We start from the raw sequence: 27,102 nt of genomic DNA, 5'->3' as shown, positions 1-27,102 counted from the left end.
TTTTAAATGTAAACGTTTTCTGATGTTTTCTAATGTAGATGTTTCCTGATGTTAGAAACAAACGTTTTTGGATGTTTTCGGATGTAAAAAACGTTAGAACTAAACGTTTTTCGGATGTTTTTATATGTAAACGTTTTCTAATGTTTTCTAATGTAGATGTTTCCTGATGTTAGAAACAAACGTTGTTCGGATGTTTTTATATGTAAATGTATTCTGATGTTTTCTAACGTAGATGTCTCCCGATGCTAGAACCAAACGTTTTTTGGATGTTTTCGGATGTACACAACGTTAGAACTAAACGTTGTTCGGATGTTTTCAATTGTATTTCGTGTTTGTTGTTCTCTGATGTTTTCAGATGTACAAAACGTTTAAAGTTAACGTTGCTGGAATGTTTTCAAATGTAGATGTTTACTAATGTTTTTAGATATACAACACACTAGAATCTTACTTTTCAAATGCTTTCAATTATATTTACAACACATTAGAATTAGAAACATGATCGTGTAAACACTACACACCATTGTTGTTAGATAACATAATAAAAATGCGTACATAACAGTCAATGCTGAAGCTCCCGTTTCCCACCAGTCAGTTAACTGACCTTAGCTAACCTAATATCATTGCGGCAACTCTCTATGCGGCAGGGGAACTATGCCATTAGCGCGCTAAAAGTTATTAGACCACTGACATAGGCGCCAATTTGTAGGTGACGAGGCACTTGGTGACATTACAGCGAGCTTGACGGTTGTAGCAGCATCTTTTTTAGTAAACTACCAGTTAAGGCGTGTAGTGTTTACAAGATCATGTTTCTAGCTCTAATGCTTTGTACAATTGAAAGCATTGGAAAAGTTAATTCTCATGTTTTGCAACCGAAACCATCAGAAAACATAAAATTGTACAAAAAAAAAAATCATCCATTCTGGTAGACTATCTCTTAAATGCATACAGAATAGCCATTGCTTAAGCTCCCGTTTCCCACCAGTCAGTTATATATTATAGACCAACAATTGAAAAGGTACCATCTTTTATAATCAAAACGTTGATTATTCTTTCCTCGCCAATCGAATGCCAATTACCGGCATCTTCGGATAGGGGAAACTTTCCTCAACCCAAAGATGGTGTTAGTTTGCGTAAGTGAGCCTTGAGTCACAAGAAAAGGGTTTCCGAAGTTTTGATCGCAATACCTGATGTGCTCTTTTCTGTTGTTGGTCGTGATTTGTTCGATTGGTTCCGCTATTTGACAGGTCAATTGGTTCCCGAGATTCTATCCGCCAGACTATGAATATAGCGACTATAGTAAAATCTTGCTCAACCATGGACTCAGTCACTCAGTGATTTAAGCCACCTGAATCTCAGCGGCACTCACTCAGTGCCCGAGTTTCCTCCGTACCGGCTTGGATTTGTTCTTTTCATAGAATGAACGGATAAAGGCGTAAATGTAAAGGGTCGTTACTCGCTCTTCTCACATGAAATTTATGAGTCAAATGAATAGTATGTGATTTGTTTATCACATTTCAAAAATTCATGTGTGGGACACATAAAAATAATCATTGAATTTTTATTAGTGTAGGTAAGATGAATATGAATATTGTCCGATATATTTTATAGAGATTAGTGACGTTTAACGCACGCACACTAGCGGGGGCACCGCCGTGTAAAGTTGTTTATTATTTTCCTCTGGCTAACCTAAAAAATGTATGAAATTAGATCTGCCAAAATGAGTTTGACAGTGATTTGTTATGTATTTTCTTAGGATTATCACTAACACGCACTCACATATCGCACCAATACAATCGGACGTGAAAATCTCTATAGTGAAGAATTCCCTAATCAAATAAACACCATACCCGAACCACAGACAAACAGACATAACACTCGCTAGTTGTTCATCGAACACGCATTTAACGGCCAATTTAAAAGTATCGTTGTTGGTAGTTGCATCACCTGTGGCGCGCATAGTCAATTCCCTTGCATTTGACGTTTACACACTACCGCCATCTGTTCAACGTACTACCCACCACAGTGTACTCAACAGATGGCGCAATTGTTTAGCGACGATGTTTTACAGTGAGAAATATTCAATGAGTTATGTCTGTTTGTCTGTGCCCGAACGATAACCCAAATGATTGAACTATTCCACAAATGGTTTGAATAATACCCTGAACACGTCGTTAAGCAAAATCAACATACCTACCAATTTTATTCGTTATATGTCATGGGTGAGAACATACATCTAGAAACTATTGGACAGTCCTAAAAGTTTGCAACATAAGAAAATCGTGTTCGTGATGAATATTGCTCACTAAAAGGAGTATCTTAAACACTTAGATTTTATTTTTTGCAAAGCCCGGCATAAAAGTGTCGAGAATCCAACAACTGAACTTTCGGCAAATATTTTGATAAAACATTCAATTGCCGTGAGGTCGACTATTCAAAATTTGCCTGTTAAAATTCAGAACTTTTTTTTGTAATTTTTTAAAAATGTAATAATCCCTGCTAAACTTTAATTGAAATGGTTATGGAACATTACATGAACGTTTGTGTGATAAAGTTTTAACCATATGTGTTATGGTTTTTTGGTAGTAGCCCCCACAAATAATGGGTTGTTAAGAACCATTACCATTGAAAATTCTTGTTTTATCCATACATTTTCGGAAAGAAACCTATATTAGAACCTTTTTACTTATGGTTTGATAATTTTAATGGTAATCAATGGTTATGGTAGTCAGTAAGGTCCATGGATGGTTTTTTATTGACGGTTAACTTTACGTGGAATATCTCGCGAATTGTTAATTATTAATTTACAAGCAACCTATTCGCGATATATTGCACATAAAGTTGATCGATGTTACAAAACCATCCATTGACCTTACTGACTACCATAACCATTACCATTACAGTTCTCAAATAATAAATAAAAAGGTTTTTATATAGTTTTCTTTCCGAAAATGTATGGAGAAAACATATATGGTTAAAACTTTATCACACAAACGTTCTTGTAATTTTGTTTTTGTTTTTTTCCCTTGATTTGTTTTCAGTCGATCTTGTTTTCCGTTCTGAGCACCAATGCTACCGACGCCAGGGAGGCAGCTCCCACACCTGGACTGTACCTATCAACTCATGAACCGGGGACCAAAGGCTTTACTTCCCTTCTCCCTTGATCAGAGATGTTATGCCTCAGAATGAGAGGTAATCACGCTTACCACGCTGAAACGTTCATGTAATGTTCCATAACCATTTCAGTTAAAGTTTAACAGGGATTATAAACAATTTTTAACCATTTTTTTGGCAAGATCAAGCAATGGTTCGCATTTATGCGGGATACCAAACGACTTGAAATTTTCAGAGAAGATTTCCAAGCGAGTTCTTGGAGGTTTGCCCAAAAATGTCAAAATTATTTAAGCTGCGGTGCATCGGTTGACAGGGAAAGAGTCTTCCTGATCTCATTGTTTCATAACTCCGAAATCTCTCTCTCTATCCCTCTCTTTTTTTCTCGCGCTCACCCTCTCTTTCACCCTTCTCTTTCTACAGGTGTGAGTGTAACTGCTCTGAAACAATGACAATGAGTTAGGAATACTATTTTGCAGAAAACACTTATTTTCAATATAACCACGCTTATTAAATCTACTATGAATTCAGTATAGTTGACTATGAAAGTTGACAAATTTACTATGATTCTGGCCAAACTACTATGCTTGCTCAAAATGCATAGTATTTTTGATAGAAATAATAGTAAAATTGAACGAAATTGTTTTCAGCAAAAATCTATTGGTGAAGGTATTTAATTTAAACCTGCAATATAGTATTTTTAAGGACTTTAAAATTTCAAAATTATCGAGCATTATCACCATCGCAGTTGCCATCAAATTCAAGTTTAGTATATGGTACGATAACTCAATAGCACGTTACTAGACATCGTCATTTCCCGTGAAGATGACTCTTAACTCGAATGAGCGACCAAAAATGTTTTGTCGATATCGCCGCACTGGTCAAAGCAACCGTAAAGGGAGTAAATGATTTCATTCAAATTCCAATGCATGTAAAAGCAACCATCAAAGCTTTCACATTTTATTTATTAATTGTAATAGATTTTATCATTTCATCTATTCTCTTCCTTTTGATAAACCTTAAATTAGTAGCAATGACAAGGCAATACATATTTGAAAATATACAATTCTGAGAATCTTTTCAATGTTCCATCATATGTCTTTGTTATAGCATCTGTGAATTTGTTTTGCAATAACAAGTTGTGGCTCTGAACTGTGTATGGTTTCTTTTCTGTTTTTTTTTGTGATGGGAATAGCTTACCGATTCCAATGATTCCTTCTTTCTGTCGGTTTCTGACGTTGTGAATAAATCTGTAGCGATTATTATCGTTTGTTTAATTCTGTACTTTCAATATTTACACAATCAAAATGTTGAAGATAAACTTTGAAAAGAACGATCCAGCTCAATGACAATCGTTTGTTTCATCTTTCATGCTATTTTATTATTTTAAGTTTAATTTTCTTATTTGCTTGTGAGTTTGGAATAAAACTAGGTTGTTTATGTCTCGCAATGCTGATTGTATGATTCTTTAATCTATTTAAAATCATCGCTTTTAAAGTCATTATTATGTATTTGCAGCTTTTTGTTATCTGTTTTTACTCGCTTCTATAATCAGCCAAGCTAATAGATTTTAGTTTTGTTTCGCCTAGCTCTATTCATAGATCTGATGTATTATACTCGTTAAGTTTTTTTTTTTATATTTCATGATGTTATGAATGTGTAAAAGAATAGTTTGCACACATTGAAAACGGTAATGGTAGCATTCAGACATAATACTTCACTTTGCCTGTCATTTTTCATAGAGATTTTAAAGTAAGCAACGTTTTTTTGTTCGAAATCTTATAATATTTTTTTCAGCGCATGTTTTAAACAGTTGACACTTATCTAGAGCAAGAATGATTCGAAGAAAATGATGTCTAGAAACTGGAGATACATCAAATGTTATAAAAATAGATTTGTAGTTTTGGCTTGTAAAATATAAATCTGAACTTTCTCAAACAATGAAACATTTCGCATCACATCGCTTCGTGGTATAGCCAAATATTGCTTTTTCCATAAAAAAAAACCTTAAATACTATACTGCTTACAAATCTACAACGTACAAAATGTAATTTTAATCATCAAATATGAAAAGCTACAGCTTATACTGCTGATCTGATAAATGGGGAAAATGGTCATGCTGAAGCTAAGTTTTTTGAACTCTACAGAGTAGATGTTAATAAGTCACCCGAAAAGAAAGAATATTTCAAGCAAGCAGCAAAATTTGTGATTGACATATTAGTGGCAACCACATTTTTATCAATACCAAAATGCACTCAATAATCCAAAATTATATTTTTTATAAAAAATATCTAGAATACTTTCTGCAATGAATACAATATTTGCAGTCCACCGGCTTTGGAAACAATAATGTTTATTTACTATACTCATTTGGTACTATACTTTACCATACTCACTCTCGACCGCACTTGACAGTTCGATTGGTACTTTTGGCTTCAGTCTTCGCGAGACACTTATTAACATCAACTATGGAACTTTAAATTTCATCATTTAGGGCCCTTTCAAATATTACGCAATGCTATGTTCAGACTACAGGAGTACAGAGTTATAATATATTAACAAAGCATAACGCAAAAAAGTCTCTATAATAATGTTAAACTAACTAACCCTCACACCCCTAATCACAAACTTTTCCTGTTCGTAACAAATGGCGTGTAATGCAAAGTTAGGCTACCCCAACCCCTCTGGCGTTATGTAGTAATTGAATGGGCCCTTAAATATTCACTAACTGGGTAAAAACATAACAAAAATGTTTCATGTCAATGTTGCCAAAATTCAACAGGTTTCTACCAACAAACTCAGACCTGCCAAAAACGAACGAACGAAAAACAAATAAAATTTCTAAAGCTAACTTGATTTCTCCAGTGTTCCGTGAAATTAAACAGTGTATAGTTGAAGAAGCATATTTTCCTATCAACATAAAGCAAGAACTTTATCAAAACAGTTTAGCGCTGACTAGATCTAACCTTCCCAATCTTGTCAATTTATTGTAAAAAACTTTTAAAATCTTTCCGGAACGCTCAGTTTGCCTATTCTATTCCGTAGAACTAGCAAAGTCTATCAATGGCTTCGTCATCTTTTGGTGACGCATCTAATTATATTCGCTTTCTGTGCTTTCAACAAATCGATGACTAAAAGAGTTGCAGAGGAATTCACGTTGAATAAATAATTTTGAATCATCTCATTTTTTCCCTTAGCATGGATATTTCTGGAAAGTTTGTATTTGTATAATGAATAAAATTTTGAATTCTCGTTGGAACGAATGTATAAACAACGCTCCATGGACAGCTATGTATTTGGTGGGTTCTCATTATTGCCTGTAGAACTGCTTTGCAACAGTGGTGTAAATTTCATCTTCATTATTGAAACATGGTTTGTGTTTAGTCGTTTCTCTACGGTTATGGACTTCTGTGGACAATTTATTGTATGACTATTCTGTGCACGTGTACCTAAACCGACGAATTAAAAGTTTACCCTACCATTTCCTGTGAATATACCAAATCTGGACTATGGTTTCAAAAAGATGTTTCCAGAAATACCCAGTGCACTGATCCTGCATTACCTTACATTAGAATGAAAATTCGTTTTAATTTGACTCATTTTAACGCATAGAACAGATTCCAGCATGTACTTTCGATAACTCGGCACTCACCTAGCTAGCTTCAAAATTGATGTTGAAACATAAATATTCCTTACTGTGAACAAAATCGTTTTTGGTATTTTTTTTTTTCTAGATCCTACTGGTCTGTACCGTTTTGTGCATATTTGTGTTGCTGTTTGAGTGTTAGATTAGAATATTCTCTTAAAATGAGCTTCCGTTCCTTCCGATCATTTAAAAAATACTTGCAATTTGTAGTTTTACTCAGAGTGTTATCAATTGTAAGAATTATTGCGCATGCTGGACACTGAAAATATCTCATTTGCTTATGTTTGTGTTGCTGTCTTTTGATACTCATAAGAAAAGCTTTCCCTTACTTAGTAAATTTAAACTTAACATCGTCTAACCCGTGCACTTGGCGCTTCAAACTGCGGCTATCGGACCAGGCGGAGTCGAGATACTGGTCGTCATCGTCTTGCTCAAGTTTCTGTAAAGGAAGAGAATAAAAGACAGTTAATATTAACAGAATTGACGTCATTATGTAAAATTCCAATTATTCCAGCTGGAACCTTGCGCCTACCCTCAACTTAGTTTTCTTTGAGAAATTACTGCCACAGTTGTTAGTATGAGAGCTTCTAAATTTAATTTATTTTCGCGCTATTCAAATAAAACCAATATTGATGCAGTTGGTGTCTTAAAGAAATACTTTGCTAATTGAATCGATATTGTATTTGAAAAGAAGTAGTTCAGAAAATCAATTGAGCTTATAGGGGAAATGGATGTAATGTTGGCCTAAACGACCCTAATTTGGGCCCATACATAAATTCACAGCAATCGACTAAATCTTCAATAGCGACCAAAAATACCCATTAGTACCGTCCCAATGACACGTTCATCTAGATAAAATTGATAAATAGCAGATTTTTTTTGCTATGGGCCCAAATTAGGGACATGTAGGCCGACATTACTTACATTTCCCCTAATTGTTATATAGCCAACTTTATAAATTTATCAATGTTCTATATAGGGCGAACACGAAATTATTGCGACACCGAAAATGTCATGCCAATTTTCTTATAATGTTTAGAATCAAACCAAAATTTTAGGGTAGTTTTATACATATATTTACTTCAAAAATCAAAAGAAAAGTTAATCGATGGAGCCTTGAGTGTAAAATTGAACGCATTTTCGCTTGATGTCCTCCATCAAAGTCTTTACAGTGTCATCCGGTACCAGTTTCTCAGTTTTTTTTCCATTTTCTTAACATGTCCTTCTCGTCTTTGACTGTCTTCTTGCTCTTCCGAAGTTCCCGCTTCATTATTGCCCAGTACTGCTCCACCGGGCGCAGCTCCGGACAGTTTGGCGGATTCATGTCCTTTGGAACAAAATGGACAGAATTGGCCTCATACCACTCCAGGACACTTTTAGAATAGTGGCATGATGCCAAATCTGGCCAAAATAGCGGAGCTTCGTCGTGCTGCTGCAAGAACGGCAAAAGGCGCTTCTCGAGGCACTCATATTTGTAGATCTCGCCATTTACTGTGCCCTTTGTCACGAAAGGCTCACTCCTCAGTCCGCAAGAGCAGATGGCCTGCCAAATGAGATATTTGGAGGCGAACTTCGACATTTTCTTCTTCTTAAATTTGTCGTCCACATCGAACTTGCTCTTGCCGGTGAAAAACTCCAACCCCGGAATTTGCTTAAAATCGGCTTTTATATACGTTTCGTCGTCCATCACCCAGCAGCCATATTTTGTCAGCATCTTCTCGTAGAGCTTCCGTGCCCGAGTTTTAGCCGTCGATTGTTGCCGCTCATCGCGGTTTGGGAAGTTCTGTACCTTGTATGTATGTAGTCCAGCTCTCTTCTTTGCATTCTGGACGTAGCTCTGCGACATGCCGATCTTTTTAGCCAAATCACGGCTTGAGACGTTGGGATTTACTTTAATCATCCGCTTCACCTTTCCCCCGTCTTTTTGTTCTCCGGTCCCGGTTTTCTTCCAGCTCCTTTGCCGTGGTCCAACGTCAACCGCTCCTGGAACCGCTTCAACACTCTGGAGACGGTTGAATGGTAATGTTCAACATTTTTCCCAACTGCCGGTGCGACAGGTCAGGAAATTCCAGGTGTTTGGAAAGAATTTTTTCTCTCAACTCGCGTTGGTTCACCTCCATTTTCGTTGAATCGAAAAACACGACTTCGAGTTTGACAGCATGTACACAATACACATCAATGAGAAAGTGTGCAAAATTTGGTTGATTTTTACCCAATGGTAAAAAAGTTATGCCCTGTTGAATGTGTCGCAATAATTTCGTGTTCGCCCTTTATCTCGATAATTCTCCCATTTCTCGATGTTTTGGACATTCCTTCACGGCCAACCATACCAACTCAGTGACTGAGAATAATTGACTCAGAGAATTTTCTTTCCATACGAAATTTACTCATAAGCTATGAGTAAAGGTATTAGTACACGAGACAAATATTTGTCTTAATTTGACAGATACATTTAATGTATCTGTCAAATTAAGACAAATATTTGTCTCGTGTACTGATACCTTAACTGCACTTTTTCCAAATCTGAGTAAATTTCGTATGGAAAGAAAATTCTCTGAGTCAATTATTCTTATTGAGTTGGTATGGTTGGCCGTGTTTCAGATTTTTATACATCAAGTGCTCTATATCTCGATATTCTCTTCACCTCGATCTTTCTCTATCTCTCTTAGATATCGAGATATGGAGAGGAGAAGAATAAAAGAAATCTCTTCATTCCTTTATTTAACGTCAGTCTCTGTTCCTCAACCTAGTACCCATCACCAACGGACATCGATTGCCATCCATTGACGGCAATCGAATGTGCAGGAAGGCAGCTTCCACACCTGCGTAGGATATCACACCCATTCAAACACACATGGGCCAGGACCAATGACTTTACTTTCCTTTCCGAAGGAAGACCCCAACAAACAATTGCCTATTGAAAAAACGACTTCTTGACGATTTTATTCCACTTCATGCTTAATAATACTTGTACTATTTTTAATGATAACTTCTGTTCAGGCTTTGTTCACACAAATCTGGAGAATTTATTCAACCACAACATCGAACTATTTGGTGTTGAATAAGGTATGTCGAGAAGCTTTTATTCGACTTACAAAAGTTGTAACAGAGCTTATTCGATCAAATATTTGATTATTCGGCGACATCATTACTTCCTTAAACAGCGATGGTGAAGTAATAATGTGAAATAATGTTTAATTAGACACTATTATACATTTATTAAACGATTATTAAACTACGGGATAATTAATCCAAAAATAAGAACGGGACAGAGCAGGGTTGTTCTCTCTCGTTAGTGATTGATGTGTCATTTAATTCTGTCGAAGCACGCACATAGATCCTAGAAAATTTACTACATACACACATGTCATTGAATGGGTTTCGAACCATGACCTTCCGATCACCAGCCTCTTGCCTTGCCATCTGAGCTATCCTAGGCAGCTAAATAAGTAATAAAAGCTTGAATCTAAAAACCTATCAGCACTCCCAGCCGTAACTCTAGCTAATTCAAGGAGATGTGAAAATGATTAATTCATTCATAGTTGTTTAACATGAGACCAACGCTACCTATCCATCTCTCTAATTTCGATGGAAAGGATGCTATTCTTTTCAATAGATTTATGAATTGGTTGTCGTGAGTGATACGATCTATGATTACGATTTAAATTAATTAGGCGTAGAAAATAAATAAAAAAAAGGGTTGAGGTTGGGATTGAGCTCGTGACCTTCTACTTGGAAAGCGGAAACGGTAACCACTATACCCCCAAGTGGAACAGCATGGATCCCAAGGAGAGCAGCTAGGTGCGGTGCGGCCAAATATTCACACCGAAATCCAGCGGTGGCAAACAGCAAGAATTGCAGCTTGGGAGAACCAAAATGACGGAGGTCAGGAGGAAGATCGATGATCTCTATGTGTTCGTAAAGGATAAAAACAACGTACACAAAGAGATCAAGCAACTTGTAACTGGAATCAAATCCGGCATAAAAGTGGCAGATCGGGAATTCCAAGAGTGGAGAAAAAGAGCCAAAAATGCCGAAAAGGCTCTCCGGGAGGCCAAGGAGAGCATAAGACTGGCTGAAGCACATGAGACGCCGAAGGGACCCACAAATCCATGTCCTGAAAAGAGATATAGGGACACGTCAGGAGATGAGGAGGAGCCCAAAAAACGCAAGGACGAGGAAGGCATCAAGGAGATGGGGAAAAATGGTGGGTGGCGTAAAGTCGAGAACCAGAAGGAGAGGAAGAAAAAACAGAAAGAAGATGAAGTGAGGAAGAAGGAAGAGGAAGCGAGGAAGAAGGAAGAGAAGAAGAAGGAAGACAGGAAGAATAAGGAGAAGTCTAGGCCTCATAGGGAGAGAAGCAAGGGTGACGCTCCGGTTGTTGAGGTGAAGGACAAAACGTCCTACGCAACACTCCTCCGGAAAGTGAGAGAGGATCCGGACTTGAAACAATTAGGCGAGAACGTGGTGAAAACCAGGTGAACCCAGAAAGGCGAGATGCTATTTGAGCTGAAAAGGGATCCTACGGTTAAGAGCGCAGCTTTTAAGGAGCTCGTCGAAAAATCTCTTAGCGAGACGGCGAACGTAAGAGCTTTATCCCAGGAGTCAGTGGTCGAGTGCAGGGATCTGGACGAGATCACAACAGAAGACGAGTAGAAGAGTGCGCTGAAGGTGCTATGCAACCTGGGAGACGTACCGATGGCAATTCGGTTGAGGAAGGCGTCTGGTGGCACGCAGATGGCATCGATACGACTTCCTTCGGACGCAGCTAACGAGCTGCTGAAGACAGGCCGAATTAAGGTTGGGTGGTCAGTGTGCCCGTTGAAAGCTATTCCTCAGGTATCTAAGAAAATGGAGAGATGCTACAAATGCATGGGCTTCGGTCACCAGGCGAGAAATTGCAAAGGCCCAGATAGATCTGATCTGTGCAGGAAATGCGGAGGGCCCCTTCTCCGTTGCAAAAGACTGTACAAAGCAACCGAGGTGCATGCTCTGCGAAAAGGAGGACGGAAACGGCCATGTGACGGGAAGTTTCAGGTACCCAGAGTTCAAGAAGGCGATGGTGGGCCAGCAATAATGAAGGTAACCCAAATAAATCTCAATCATTGCAACACAGCACAGCAACTGTTGTGGCAGTCAACAACGGAAACAAAGTGCGACGTTGCAATCATTGCAGAGCCATATCGAATCCCTCTCGATAATGGTAACTGGGTGGTGGATAGAGCAAGAATGGCGGTCATACAAGTCATGGGCAGGTATCCCATTCAACAAGTGGTGGCAAGCTCATACGAAGGTTTCGTGATCGCCAAAATCAATGAAATCTATGTATGTAGTTGCTACGCACCCCCAAGATGGACAATTGAGCAGTTCCTTCTTCTTCTTCTTCTTCGCATTTCAAGCGTATTGCGTATGGCATTATTAGCTTATTGCGTGCTCTCAACTTAGTGTTCTAGATGCACTTCCACAGTTATTAATTGAGAGCTTTCGATGCCTGTACCATTTTTGCATTAGTATAATTGTGTGGCAGGTACAACCATACTCTATGCCCAGGGAAGTCGAGAAATTTTCCAACCCGAAAAATTCCTAGACCGGACCGGGAATCGAACCCAGCCACCTCCAGCATGGTCTTGCTTTGTAGCTGCGCCTTTACCGACTGAGCTAAGGGAGGCCAGTTCCACAAGATGCTAGATGGGCTCACCGGAGAACTCATTGGACGGAGACCAGTCGTCATCGCAGGAAATTTCAATGCTTGGGCAGTGGATTGGGGGAGCAGATGTACCAACGCAAGAGGGTATAGCCTGCTGGAAGCTCTGGCAAAGTTGAACGTCAGTCTGGCCAACTTAGGAACCATCAGCACCTTCCGCAAAGATGGTAGGGAATCCATTATCGACGTCACTTTCTGCAGTACGTCGCTAATGGCAAATATGAACTGGAGAGTGTGCGAAGAGTACACCCATAGTGACCATCAGACGATCCGGTACAGTATCGGCGAACGGACACCGGTGGAAATGCGGAGGACGAAAGTAAGCGAGTGGAAGTGGAAGACGAAGGCATTCAATAAGGATCTCTTCATCGAAGCTCTAAGGGTAGACAGCAGCGTCCCGGGCCTAAGCGCGAACGAGTTGACCGAATCATTAGCAAGGGCATGTGACACAACTATGCCGAGAAAACTGGAGCCAACGAACAGGCGGCGTTCAGCTTACTGGTGGAACGAGGAAATTAGCACCCTCCGTGCTACTTGTCTTCTAGCCAGAAGAAGGCGTGCTCAGAGAGCAAGAACAGAAGCAGCCAGAGAGGAGCGCAGGGTGGTGTTCCGAGAGGCCAGGGCTGCACTAAAACGAAAGATAAAGCTGAGCAAGTCAAATAGTTTCAAGGAGCTGTGCCGCGACGCTGATGCCAACCCCTGGGGCAACGCATACCGAGTCGCGATGGCGAAGATCAGAGGTCCATCGATGCCGGTTGAAATGTGTCCCAACAAGCTGAAAGTCATCGTGGAGGGACTTTTCCCACAGCATGACCCAACGAACTTGCCACCTACACCATATGGCGAGGTAGAGGAAGACAACGTTGAACAAGTCTCCAACGAGGAACTCATAGCAGCAGCGAAAGGGTTGAAAGCGAATGAAGCTCCTGGCCCGGATGGAATTCCCAACGTGGCGTTGAAGGCGGCGATCCAGACGTTCCCGGACATGTTCAGGATGGTGCTGCAGAAATGTCTGGACGAGGGTCAGTTCCCTGATAGGTGGAAGGTACAAAAGCTTGTTCTGTCGCCAAAGCCCGGAAAACCGCCGGGAGATCCTGCATCGTATAGGCCAATACTCGGGCCAATATGCTTGCTGGATACTGTCGAAAAGCTCTTGTAGAGGATCATCCTGAACAGGCTGACGAAATGCACGGAGAGTGAACACGGATTGTCGGAGAGGCAGTTTGGATTCCGGAAAGGAAGATCGACGGTGGATGCTATTCGGACAGTGATTGACAGAGCCGAGAAAGCTTCCAAACAGAAGCGGAGAGGAAATCGATACTGCGCCGTGATTACGATTGATGTGAAGAATGCATTCAATAGCGAAAGCTGGGAGGCCATCGCCAAGGCGCTCCATAAAAGCGTGCTGACACTCATGCTGCCCAAAGGAGTTGAGATCGTTGGCTTTGCGGACGATGTCATCTTGACGGGAACCGGTGAGACGTTGGAAGAAGTGGAAATGCTGGTGGCACTGGCTATAGATACGATTGGAAACTGGATGCAAGGAGCGAAGCAGCAGATAGCCCACCACAAAACAGAAGTGATGTTGGTCAGTAACTGCAAAGCAGTGCAACGGGCAGAAATCACCGTTGGAGAGCACACCATTGTTTCGAAGCGCGTGCTAAAGTATCTGGGAGTGATGATCGACGACCGACTAAACTTTAATAGCCACATCGAATATGCTTGCGAGAAGGCGGCGAAGGTAGCGGCGCCGGTGGTGTAGTGGTAAGCGTGATTGCCTCTCACCCCAGCAGGCCTGGGTTCAATCCCAGTCGGCGCCGCCGGGATGTTCTGAGGCATAACATCTCTGATAACGCCTTCCTTTGGAAGGGAAGTAAAGCCGTTGGTCCCCGGTTCATGAGTTGATGGGTCGATAGGTAGGGTTCAGGTGTGGGAGCTGCCTTCCTGGCGTCGGTAGCATTGGTGCTCAGCACGGAAAACAAGATCGACGGAAAACAAACCAAAGAAAAAAAAATGCGGCGAAGTTCATCAACGCAATAACCAGAATCATGCCGAACAATTCTGGTCCAAGCAGCAGCAAGAGGCGTCTTCTGGCTAGTGTGTCCTCATCGATACTAAGGTATGGAGGTCCAGCCTGGATTGAAGCGCTGAAAACGAAGCAGAACCAAAAGAAATTGAGCAGCACGATCCGGCTCATGGCCATGCGAGTCGTGAGTGCGTACAGAACCATTTCGATGGAGGCAGTATGCGTTATCGCCGGTATGATCCCAATCGGCATCACCTTGGCGGAGGACTACGAGTGCTATATGACGAGAGAAACCAGAGGAGTACGAAAAATGGTGAGAACGGAGTCGATGGCTAAGTGGCAGCAGGAGTGGGATGCAGCAGAGAACGGTAGATGGACACACAGGCTAATACCGACTCTTTCGACCTGGGTGAACAGGAAGCATGGAGAAGTCAACTTCCACTTGACGCAGTTCCTGTCTGGTCATGGCTGATTCAGGAAGTACCTGCATCGGTTCGGACACACAACTTCACCCTTCTGTCCGGAGTGTGGGAATGTGGAAGAAACACCAGAGCACGTGGTCTTCGAATGTCCTAGATTTGATGATGTGCGAGAGGATATGCTCGCCCTTAGCACGGAGAATGTCGTCGAAGAAATGTGTCGAGAGGGGGGCACCTTTAACGCCGTCAGCAGAGCAGTAACGCAGATCATGTCAGCGCTGCAGCGAAAATGGCGAGAAGACCAATTAGAAAGTAGTAATGTGCTCACACAAGTGCGAACTGAAAGCCGAAGCCGGGAGAACTCTCCGTCAGAGTAGGCTGAATCCACCACCGGGGATAACCGAGTAGACAAATTGGAGAGACGATCAGCGAACTGGAAGCGCCAATTAGCTGAGGTAAAGTGAGGTGCGTAATGCACGCCCCCAAAGTAACACGACAAGTGGTTCCGGGAGAAAAGGGCAAGGCATCCAAGGAGGTATTAGTGCGGTAAGAATCCCATACACCGTGTCACCGCGACTGTGCACCCAGTCGTCAAGCGGTGGCACGATGGCCTTTTTGAAGGTTTCCTCCTTGCAAAAAAAAAACACACACACACACACAAAACTCATGAACTTTAATCACGTTTACAAGAACAAGATCATGATTTTCAGAACAGAGTTCACGTTTCTATGACTTTTGTTGGTGCCCGGTGCATCGTAACGCAGGCGTTACGTTTATTTTGCGGAACACTGTTCACGATTCCATTCATGGTGCACTTTCGTAAACGAAAGATTGACTTGTTCCGAAAATCGTGTCTTGAGGTTGATGAATTTCGGAACTAATTTTTTTCCCGTGTATAAGACCCATTCACATCACATCGGTGCATAAAAAATCTTATCGTTCAAAGCATTTGATAAACATCATAATAAATTTCGCGATTGTTGTATCGGTGGGGGCGGGAGATGGTCTTAATCAGGTTGGACCGACTGCGACAGTCCTTCTTTACTTGTTGGAAGTGCGGCTCAAAGGATAATTTCCGATCGAGGAGCACTCCCAAGACCCTCACGGTGTTTTTGGTCGGTATTGTTTTTTATTCATGATGGGCTGTCCGTTGTTGCGATGCCTGGTGGTACATATATGGCAGCGCATGCTCTTGCCGGCGGAAAGCTAGAAACCAACAGAGTCAGCCCATCTGACCACCGAGGAGACTGCCGCTTGCGCTTTCAGTTTCGTCCTCTGTTGGATAAAGACCCCATTCATGGCCACCAGGAAGAGGTTGACCGCGATCACTGAACCCTGTGGCACTCCGGTTTCCTCACTGAAACTTCCGGATTGCACGTTTCCAACCGAAACCCGAAAAGATCGGTCGGTCAGAAAGTTCCGGACGAAGTGAAGGATGTGTCCTTTCAGGCCCCAATCAGCAAGCTTCTTCAATACAGCTGGTATCCATGTTCGGTTGAACGCTTTGGAGATGTCCAGCGAGACGATCTCCGCGTGATGACCTTGGTCCTTTGCCTCCTTCAGGACTTCCCCAAGAGTGGCGAAGAAGGTGGAGGTGCCATACCCCTGCCTGAAGGCGTGCTGCCGATGGTCAAGCAGCCCCTTGGCCTCAAGATATTGCTTCAGCCTCCTCTTGACCATCCGTTCCAGGACTTTCGCCATGCAGCAGGTCAGTGCAATGGGACGGAACCCAGTGATGTTTTTGGTCCTGACATTGGTTTTCGGTTACGGAATAACGAGGCTTTCTCTCCAGTTTTCCGGGCATTCTTCAGCGGTCCAGAGTTGGTTGTAGAGGTCGAGAAGTTTCGTGTTGCCTTCGGGTGGAAGGTGCTTTAGCAGCGGGTAGCCGATTTCGTCCGGTCCAGCCGAGTTCCCGTTGCTCCGACTGAGAGCGAACACGAGTTCTTCCCAGGAGAGTGGGCTGTTGATCGGTAGGTCGTCGTTGTCTGGATGAATTCCGAAGGTAGACACAGAGGACAGAGAGGGACGGACTCGCTGTCGGAAGCTTTCGCTGTACTCCGAGATGCCAGATAGTTTGGCGAAGTACTTGCCCAGTTCGTCTGCTACGACGGTTGGATCAGTGATGGTGACGGTGTCTGTTCGAATCTGAAGCGGAGATGATCGCCGCTTGCCGCTAAGGGCGTTAATGCGACTCCAGAGCTCCCCTGATGATTGTTCGGCGTTGATACTCTCCAGAAAGTCCGTCCAGCAATTTTGTTTCGCCGTCCGGATCTCCTGTCGGCATTTATTATGCTGCTAGCGATAGTTCGCGAGGACCTCTTCTCTTGCTGGATCGTTTGGGGTGGTGCGTTTGAGCTTCCGGAGTGCTTTTCACCTGGCTTTTACTGCCCTTTTGGTTTCGTCGTTCCACCAGCGGAGTGCCTTCCGCCCGGGGACACAGCCAGTTTTGGGTATACTGGTGCTAGCGGCTTTATAGATGATTTCCGTGATGCTTGAGATGTTCGTGGGTTCTTGATTCTGCGCGAGGGCTCAGTACGCATTGCATTGTATTCACTATATTACATTTTACTGATCCGCTGGTTCTACAGCGAGCAATACACGTAACTGTTGCTAAAAGAACTTCTGTTTCTATTTCACATGATTCCTGAATGTTATTTTGTAGTGAAAACCTGTCAAAACGTTAACTTTTAGTAGGGTGCTCATATTACCCCGTATGGTTGTTGATCGGAGCAAAAACTGAAATGTTTCAAACAGAATAATTTATTGAGTCTTTCATATTTTATCCATATTTTGAACATTGAATATTATCAAACATATTCCAAAGCACGAGCATGATCACAGCTATCATATATTTATGAATGTTTTTGCATGTGTTATAATGTGTTTTTCTTAGGGGGACCATATTGCCCCTATCTACCCTATTTCATGAAAATGTTATTTACTCGATCACGTTTACGGGAACTAAGTCATGAATCCAAACGAACTTGCAGTTCATGCTTTCGTGATTAGTCGTTCACGAATACCGGAACGGTTTTTTTTTTGCGTGTGGTTAACACCTATACCTCTCATGCAAAAGTCACGAGAACAAATCTCATCACCGAACAAGTCACGAATATTAAAGTGACTAAAATAACATATTTTAAAAGCTTTGGGTATGGTAACTTCAATTTAAGGTATATTTTGTTAATTACTGATTATTACAAAAAAGTGACAAAAACATACATACTATACTTACAACAGGGCAGGGTCAGACCGTCATGCTTTCGGGTTAAGATCGGTACTCTTTACCGAACGAGATTTTTACATTCTAAATTTTGATTAAATTACATGTTTGCGAGGCTTAGTGAAATGATTAACTGCCGATTGAGAAAGCATTAATTAGAAACTTTACAATTGAAACAGGTAACTATTTAGAATTAAGAATCCATCAGTGCTCCTCCGTCTCTGGTTTGCTAACTATACGCCTGTACTGCCTATAATCCCATGTCAGTCCCATATGGAAAATGTAGGCATTGAGAAAATGGCAGTTGAAGTTACGAAGTGCAATTCCCATTTAAAAATTTAAAAAATAGTAGTAATTAAATTGATCATTTTTCCAAGTTGAAATCTGTTACAATGAATCTTGCATGTTTTGTTATATCAGCGAAAAATATGGAACTGTAACTTGACCTCTGGACGATCGAATTTCAGGATCGGACTGATATGCGATTGCTTTGCTTAATGGTACAACCTGACTTTATGTTGTTTTCACATTTTTCATGATCAAAGTCCGTAGTTTTAACACGTAATATGAAAGTACATGCCAATTTATAGAGGATAACGTTGTTATCTTAAAATAAATGAAAATCCACATGGGACAGATTATAGGCAGTGTAGGTATGTGCATAGAGCTTGATTATTATTTATTTAACTTAATTGGTTATAGTTAACTTTTTGCAAAGTAGTCGAATTAATTTGCAGTGTTCAAAAAAGTTATGCTGTATGAGTTGCCCAATCTAAATCTCAAACATATGCGATGTTGAGAAAAGTGTGAATTTGTGACAAGCAAGTGAATATTTTCATTCCGTTTCCTTCTATATCCACAGACATCTTTAAAATCCTGGTGCAATTTAAGATTGCAACCAAATTCCTTCAAATTTTGCACAGCTATTGGGGGCCTCAATCACCTTAATACAAGTCGAAATAGCCACAAAGAGTGAATATTATTGATCAAAATTATCTATAATCGCACAAGGATGATGATTAAAGGGTAAGATGGCAATATTTATCTGTGTAAAAGTACAGGATTCCAATCTTTTAGTGCTGTCAAAACCTTAAAATCAGCTGATACAAAATAACATCCAGCAACACACAATCAATACTTGGGTATGTTTTGTTTATTTTCTTAGCATTTGACAGCATTTTGGGTCGAATCAAGGTTGCAAATACTCATTTAAGCTAAAAAAATGTTTTTCTGAATGATGAAAAAATATATGCTATCATAGAAGAAGAGGTTGCAAAGAATGTGTTTGACATATCAAACCTGTTTGTTTCACTTCGTGAGAGTCACAATCAGCCACTCACTCAGCGATCAGCAAATTGCTCAAAGAAAGCTAAATTGACAGGTTTTATGTGTCAAACACATACTTTGTAAACTCTTCTTATAACTGAGCAATTCTCTACGATTTCGCAAATCGGTTTATTTTTTGTATTTTTTGATTTGGTTGAAAGGGCCTATAGAAAAATATCAAGCATATCTTCAGAAATTTTTTACTCGAAAACTGTTTGCCCGATCGGTTTGGTGTCTTGGGTAATATTGCAGATAATGGATGAAACTATTTAAAAAAATATGCACTCTAAATTGCCCAACTTTTTTTTTTTAATTTCAAAGAGAATCTTAAAAAAAAATTCTCAAAAAAAGGATTTTTTCATTTTTTTATTTGCTGATATGTTTTAAGGGAAAAAATGCCATCTATTGCACTATACGTCAAGATGGAGAAATAATGGACAAAAAAGTTATAATTTAAATAAAAACTCAAATTTTTGGAAAAATATCCAAAACTTAGTCCAATTACTTATTCGACTTTTTATAATGAAAGTACACCAAATTTACAATAAAAAAGCACTCAAGTGATTTTTTTTTTCTAAGCCACACCGTTTTCGAGATGTAGCGGTTTGAAAGTATATATTTTTAAAATGTTGCTAACTTTTGGCCATTTTTTAATGTATTTCGCGGTTCTCCAATCCCGACAATATTTTTTTCGGAAAGATCAGAAAATTTTGCAATAAAAATGCTCTTGGTGGCTCATAAATATATTAAATGTCTTCTAAAATATAAAAATAATTAATTAATTTATCTTTATTAAGGAGGCTTTTAGCCTGGGGCTGGTTCGCCTCCAAAATATAAAAATAAAAAATGCGACCTTTTTCATACATCTCTCAGGTATCAACTTGTTGCTAAAATGCTAACATGCTACCTATTGCTAAGCAATTCATGGTACCAAGTGGGTTGGTTTTGAATTACTTACGTCCATATATAACGTAATCAACAATAGAATATAATTCGCTGTGTGAAAGTGACCTGCTTAAGTTCAGTAATTCAGAAGACGAAGTGGTAGTTAAAATGAATACTTTTCATTGTAAGGACTTCTATTACAACTATATCAATCTAACAATGTAAAAATAAATTATATCAAATCGCAATTATTAGTTCTTCTTACAAGTAAAACATGTGATCATACCATCTATTGGTTGTATTATTCCGAAAAAAAACATTTGTTTAACTGGGGGCGACCCCGGCGTAGTGGTTAGCATCCATACCTCTCACGCCAAAGTCACGAGTTCAAATCTCACCCCCGGACAAGTCACGAATGACCCAAGAGCGTTAAAGTGGCTACAATAAAAAAAAAAAAAAAAAAAAAAAAATTGTTAACTGAAATGAATATTTGCAACCTTGGGTTCACTTTATCTCAAAATGTTTAAAATAATCAATAGAAAAATGACCTGTGTTTATTTTGTTACACTAAAACTGTTTTCTAGTAAAAATGGTAGGGTGATGAGCTTTCCCACAGTGACGAGTATGCCCACACTTCCCCTTCAACTATTTTAAGCATTCACAATGCACCAATTTCCTCAATACTAGGTAAACATTTCTAAAGGTCCTATCTGCATTGATCGATTCTCTTCATTGACTTTCTCTTTCGTCAATAACTCAGCTGCAAAACCTTTCCCTGTTGTATTTGACGTTTTGGACGCTAGATAAGAACCTCCTTTATCGAACTATGTGGTAGAATTAGCGCGAAATCTGTTTGAATAGCAGTAGTTATCAAAAGAGAAAGTCGATTAAGAGAATCGATCAAAGCAGGTAGGACCATTTGTAATGTTCATCGAGAATAGATTTCGCAATTTTTGTGTTTTTATAGCACGCCACCGAGCACGCCACTCTGCACAGCAAAAAATAAATTTTAATATTACATCCCAGAGAATGCACTTCAATCATGTTGAAAATCTCATGTAATTTTTATAACCACAAAAATAAACAAATGCAGTAAAAGCAAGCGTAATTTCAGTTCATGTATTAATGAAGATTTTGTCCTTTTTGACAAGTAATATATATTCTATATTTTCGGCATATTAAGCATCCAATTTGATGATTTGATTTGAATTATTTTGTTTGTGTGCAGAAAACAGCTAACTTCCCCGTTCTTTGGGAAATACTCCCACTAAACAGTGTATCCGGGCTAGGCGTCTTATACAAAGGTGCCACACAAGGGAGAAGTATTAGTTTATTTACTAAAATGAACTATGTCGATTGTAGATGGCAAGTTTTGCTATAATCAATCTTCCTCGTGTTTATTCGCGAAATTCACATCCAGGCTTGTAATTGCTCATTAAAGCTAAAATTCTATTTTTCGTAATTATGAAACTATGAGATACTATAGTGGTAATTTTTATTTGTAAGAAGCAAGAATAGGTGGTATATTTTGTGTATGACATATAAAATTTGTCAATTTTGCTTTCAGAACGTCACAGCTAGCGATTGTATGATCGCTGATTGCTCGCTCATCACGTTGCTCATCGTTACAGCTAATCCCTATTCTGACCCCCTGAAAGCTAAATTGATAAAACCTGTCAATACACACACTTTACCTGCTTTTCTTGCATCTGGTAAATAAGGATTATCATTAAAATATTTCATAGGTTCATTAATCCGAAAAATAGCATTTTAGCTGTAATGAGCATTTGCAAGCTTGTATCACATCAAAGATTGATCATTTGCGTAGGAAATCAATTTGGCAAGGGATTTGTGACCAGTATACACCTGCCGGTCATATGAAACAGGTACAAATCTGTCCATATCCGGTCACATTTTCTTTTTTGCGCTGTTTATGGCAAAATAGTGAATTTTTCATGAGTATTATCGGAAAATAACTCACCAACACTAGCGGATCGTGAGTACTTGACCACCTATACACTAAAAATACTTTAGATTCCATAGATAAGCGGAGGCAAAGTACAATGTAGCCAAACGAACTGTCAGTTAGTGTAGCCAAACGAGCATGACGTCATCATGGTATTTTTTGCGGGAGAAGTATTGTAATATTATGAGCAAAAAACGCTTTCCACACTCCACATTCCAATTTATTTAACGAAAAACGGAAGAAAAAAACATAACGCAAACCACTGCTCGATTCATTGTTGCAAAGATTTGCTTTGCACTTCATTTTGAACTTTTGCGCACGAAACAAAATAAATCTAAACTGAACTGCACAACGAAGAGCTCTATGATGGCATGAACATTTTTCATGGATGCCAGTAAGATCATTTATTTTTCATGGTTGCCAAAACAACTGTTTGTGCCTCTGCTTATCTATGGAATCTATAGTATTTAAACTATACACGGATGGCAAATGGCAAATTTACCCTAGTCACCTTCAGCTCAATTGGTTTAAGGATAACTGAGGAAAACCGTTAAACGGACGGCACCACCCATTGCACTTTTCGGGGGACTCCTGTAGCAAAGATGAATACTAAGATGAAACTGTCGGAAGAAAAACTTTCTATTTTAGTGTCTTCTTTCACGGTCCCTTTCATCCAATGAGAACCCCCCGTATTCAAGGTAATTTTGTGGTTTTGCTGCCCCCTCGGAAGAGATGAAATTTTGCGCTCATTTTCATCAAAACAATCACACCAAAATCAGAGATGTCCCATTTTTTAATTACTCGATTAACAACTAATCGATTATTTTTTGTTCGCTGTGCTGCCATTTTTCCACCAATGAGAGTGCAGCACATGTTTGAAACGATCGGTGATGATCCTGTGGAGATGTTAATGCTTATATCGGCATGATCTAACCGATTATAAATAGTTTACTTTTCGGTTCGTTAATCGATTAAACGATTATTCGAATGAAAATCGGACATCACTAGATGAATGTGAAACGTCATTTCAAATATAAGGCCGTTCATAAATAATGATACAATTTGAAAGGGACCGGGGCTAATCACAAATTACGTCTCCATGGTAACTGAAATAAACACGAGTGTTCACCGGTTGCCTGTAGTATACAACTCTACGGCGAGACTTAAACCGAAGACATCAAATCAAGAAGACTGGCAACTCTGCCAGAATCCAAGCGACAGATACAGTAGCGCTGCGCTTGAGCGAAGGTGGAAGTACTGCATAGAAAAATGAGCAAATACACATACAGCATATACGCGACAGATGACGCGATTGTGTCGGTCTCATAGCGGTAGTATGAGAAAATGGAAGAGTTGCCAGTCTTCTTGATATGTTGTGTTTGCTTAAACGCTGTCCAGACTGGAGAGTTATAACATGTTATAACGGTTGTCAAATAATTGCAACACAGAAACCACCATCGAGATAGCGCTATAACAGGTTATAACTCTGTAGTCTGAACGTACTATTATCCTCAGTGACCGTGTTATTCAATCGTATTCAATCATTGAAACTCGTATATGGGGTAAGCACTCCATAAAAATAACATGTGAGGTGGAAGATAAAAAGTGATCTCAAGAGTAGTATGTGATGATCATCTAGACTTAAACACGTCATTAGAAGGCAATTCTTTCGAACTACACTCAATTCTACTTTACGCGTACTGTATTTTTTAAGCCGGCGTCTGTGGTGTATTGGTAAGCATGACTGCTTTCTCACCCCAATGGGTCTAGGTTCAATCCCAGCCGAGGTCGGTGGGATTTTTCTGAGGCATAAAAATCTCTGGTCACGTCTTCCTTCGGAAAGGAAAGTAAAGCCTTTGGTCCTGGCCCATGTGTGTTTGAATGGGTGCGATATCCTACGCAGTTGTGGAAGCTGCCTTCCTGCACATTCGATTGCCGTCAATGGATGGCAATCGATTTCCGTCGGTGATTGGCACTAGATTGCGGAACAGAGACCGACGTTAAATAAAAGAAAAGAAGTACTGTATTTTTGATAGTGTGAACTAAAATTGCAACTAAATTTAGTGCAACTTGTTTAAAAACATAATGAAAAAAGAAAATGAAAGGTATGAAATTTCTGAAAATAAAAACGCGTAAAAACAGAATTGAATCTACTTACTGTGATCCCCCGAAGAGCGCGATAGGTAATAAGCTAGATTGGTAATGTGAATCACAGTCAAAATTGACTTCAATTTTTTATTTCTATTAAAATTCATAGACTGTTCAGTATTGCAAAGTATATTAGTTCTCGATTACTTTTTCAAAAGGACGTATATGCTTTTGTAAACAAAGATTCAAATGAAAATTTGTCGAAACTCTTAGCACTCCCATTCAACTTATCCCCACCATCAGAATGAAAAATTAAAAAGAATCAGAAAGAAATATTTTTAGTTTGCGGGAGTGTGCTAAGATTTTCGACAAATTGACGTTTGAATCTTTGTTTACAAAAGCAGATATGTTCCTTTGAAAAAGTAATCGAGGGGTTAACTTTATCAGCATATCAACGCTTCGTTTTAACACTTCAAGTGTTTATTTCTCATAAAATTTAACAGAATTAGTCAAAATAAATAAAACATAGTAATAATTCATACTCAAAATCGTCTAGTAATGATAATCCATCGTATTTATTACAAAATGCATAGATTAACTTTTTCTTACTTTTCAAACGTTGTGTAGTTAATTAACACAGGACAATTTACACTGCACAGTGGTCCAGAGCGGAAAAATACATGGAAATTGGGTTTTCCGCAAAATCTACTGGTTGTAGCGTTTTGATGTCTTCGAAAGAATTGTTGGTAACAAAAAAACGCATCTTTTCAATGGATCAGTCATTAGGGTGATTCAGTTTTAGGGTGACTTCAAAAATCTAACTCTTCAGGGAAATTTTTGGGAACTTTTTTTACTTCTTCAAAGTTGTAAAGGATGCAAAACCATTCAACTTTGTCCAAGACGTCAAATTTTTATTTCATCATCCACGCAGTCTACGAACTGAAACAACTAGAAGGTTAGGGTGATTCATGAAAAAACCGTTTTTTGACCATAACCTGTTTTGCTTTGTATTTAGAGAAAACTAGTCTTCAAAACACTTTTAGATCATTAAAAAACACACATTTTGATCACCTAATTTTGACCACTGAATCAAAAGATATAGTCATTTTAAGGTTTGAACCAAGTATTTTTCAAACTAATGCAAATCTATTGAAAGTAATGGAAAGAAGCAATTTGGTTCTATATTTGCTGAAAAATTGGCAGAGGTATCATTTTTTTAACTCGAGATATTTGAATTCGAAAATTGTCATTTTTTAAGGAAAAAATCCATAGAACATGACTTCGACTTCCTTGGGCAAATTCATTCATTGGTATTGGCATCGAAAGCTCTCAATAAATAACTGTGGAAGAGCATTTAGAACACTAAGTTGAGAGTACGCAATAAGCTAATATGCACTACGTAATAAGCTTGAAATGCGAATAAGAAGAAGAAGTTGTGGACGGATTGGGAAACTTTTGATAATAACTTGTTCACAATAACAATAACTATTGGAGTAGATTTTCTTGAAAAAAAAAACAAGTAGGAAAGTTAAAAAGTGTACACAATTACCCGTGAAAACAAACATAGGCCGTATCTAAGCTAGCGAATGTGTTTAGTTTCCCAAGAAAATCCATAAGACGTATTGAAATAGTACAATGAAACAATAACGAAGGCTAGAATAATTCAAATCAAGTATCGGAGTGGTTCTGTCACTGTTTAAAAGCCATTAAAATTAATGCGAAGTGCATTGAAGCAACCTTGACTTGCACCAAATATATCATATTATTATTATTATTTAGCTTTATTAAGGAGGCTTTCAGCCTTGGGCTGGTTCGCCTCCAAAAATATATCATATTAACAATATGATCCATCATGCCTTTTCCAAATTTTGCAATGGTGACCCGCAAAATATTGCTTCATGCACCATCTAGCGTTGAAAAATGTCAGCAACAATCATTCAATTACAATCGAGGGGTGCGAATATAGCACTTATTGCAAATTATCAAAATATTTTCATTAATTACATTGTGTATATTACTTTAAAATTTGTCTGACATGTCACTGTTGTCATCAAATAAAATAAAATGCCGAAATACATTCATTTGAAATATTAAACAAATTTTCATTTGGTTTACCCCTCGTGATGATAAACAAATACAATGGTAGCCTTTTTGGTCACAGAGGTGCTTTCATCGCTGAAAATTCGGTTCGCCAGCTAAGCGAAAGAGTGGATCATATTGTTAATATAATATATTTGCTTGCACCCATAGATTGAACTTATAAAATAATCAAAATAATTCAGCTAAAAGTGATTTGTTTCACTACAGCCTGTTGAACTACCATTACATTTCTCCGAAGAAACATATAAAAAGGATGAAATATTTGCCTTTTGATCTGCATTGAGACAAACGAACAAAGATTCTATTCGTCGCTAAGCACGACAGTCCTCCCGATCTGTGTAATTTTTGAGCACCACATGTGCCACGATTAATGACGAAGATAAAATCCAGCAGCATCATCAGCTTCCACATACCGATTGAATTGTGGAAAGGGAACGTTCATAAAATGCGAAACTAGTTAAAAAATCACATTTAGACTACTTCTTTCTCCTTCCAAATATAGTTTACCTTAATTTAAAGCATTGAAAAGAACGGAATTCAAGATCCCCTCCTTCTTTCCCCAAAATTACGTAATTCATGAAAGGTTCCAAGGATATCGAACGGGGAAAGCC

General features: G+C 39.2%; 1 protein-coding gene across 2 annotated transcripts in view; it reads right to left on the bottom strand.

Annotated features, from left to right (window-relative positions):
* Nucleotides 1–4,054: 4,054 nt before the first annotated feature.
* Nucleotides 4,055–27,102, bottom strand: part of tipE (temperature-induced paralytic E) — a 32,412-nt gene continuing 9,364 nt past the window's right edge. For both annotated transcript variants that reach the window (XM_065237281.1, XM_065237282.1), the window contains one exon: nt 4,055–7,193. In XM_065237281.1, coding sequence (XP_065093353.1) covers nt 7,130–7,193 — 64 coding nt within the window. In that variant the 3' untranslated portion in view covers nt 4,055–7,129. The remainder of the gene's footprint in view (nt 7,194–27,102) is intronic.

The sequence above is a fragment of the Ochlerotatus camptorhynchus genome, unplaced genomic scaffold (genome assembly GCF_037179485.1).
Source record: "Ochlerotatus camptorhynchus isolate MF236.1 unplaced genomic scaffold, CSIRO-AGI_Acam_v1.1 ptg000599l, whole genome shotgun sequence".
Taxonomy (NCBI): Eukaryota; Metazoa; Arthropoda; class Insecta; order Diptera; family Culicidae; genus Ochlerotatus; species Ochlerotatus camptorhynchus.
The sequence above is the reverse complement of the archived record's forward strand: the minus strand, read 5'-3'. Positions and strand labels throughout refer to the sequence as shown.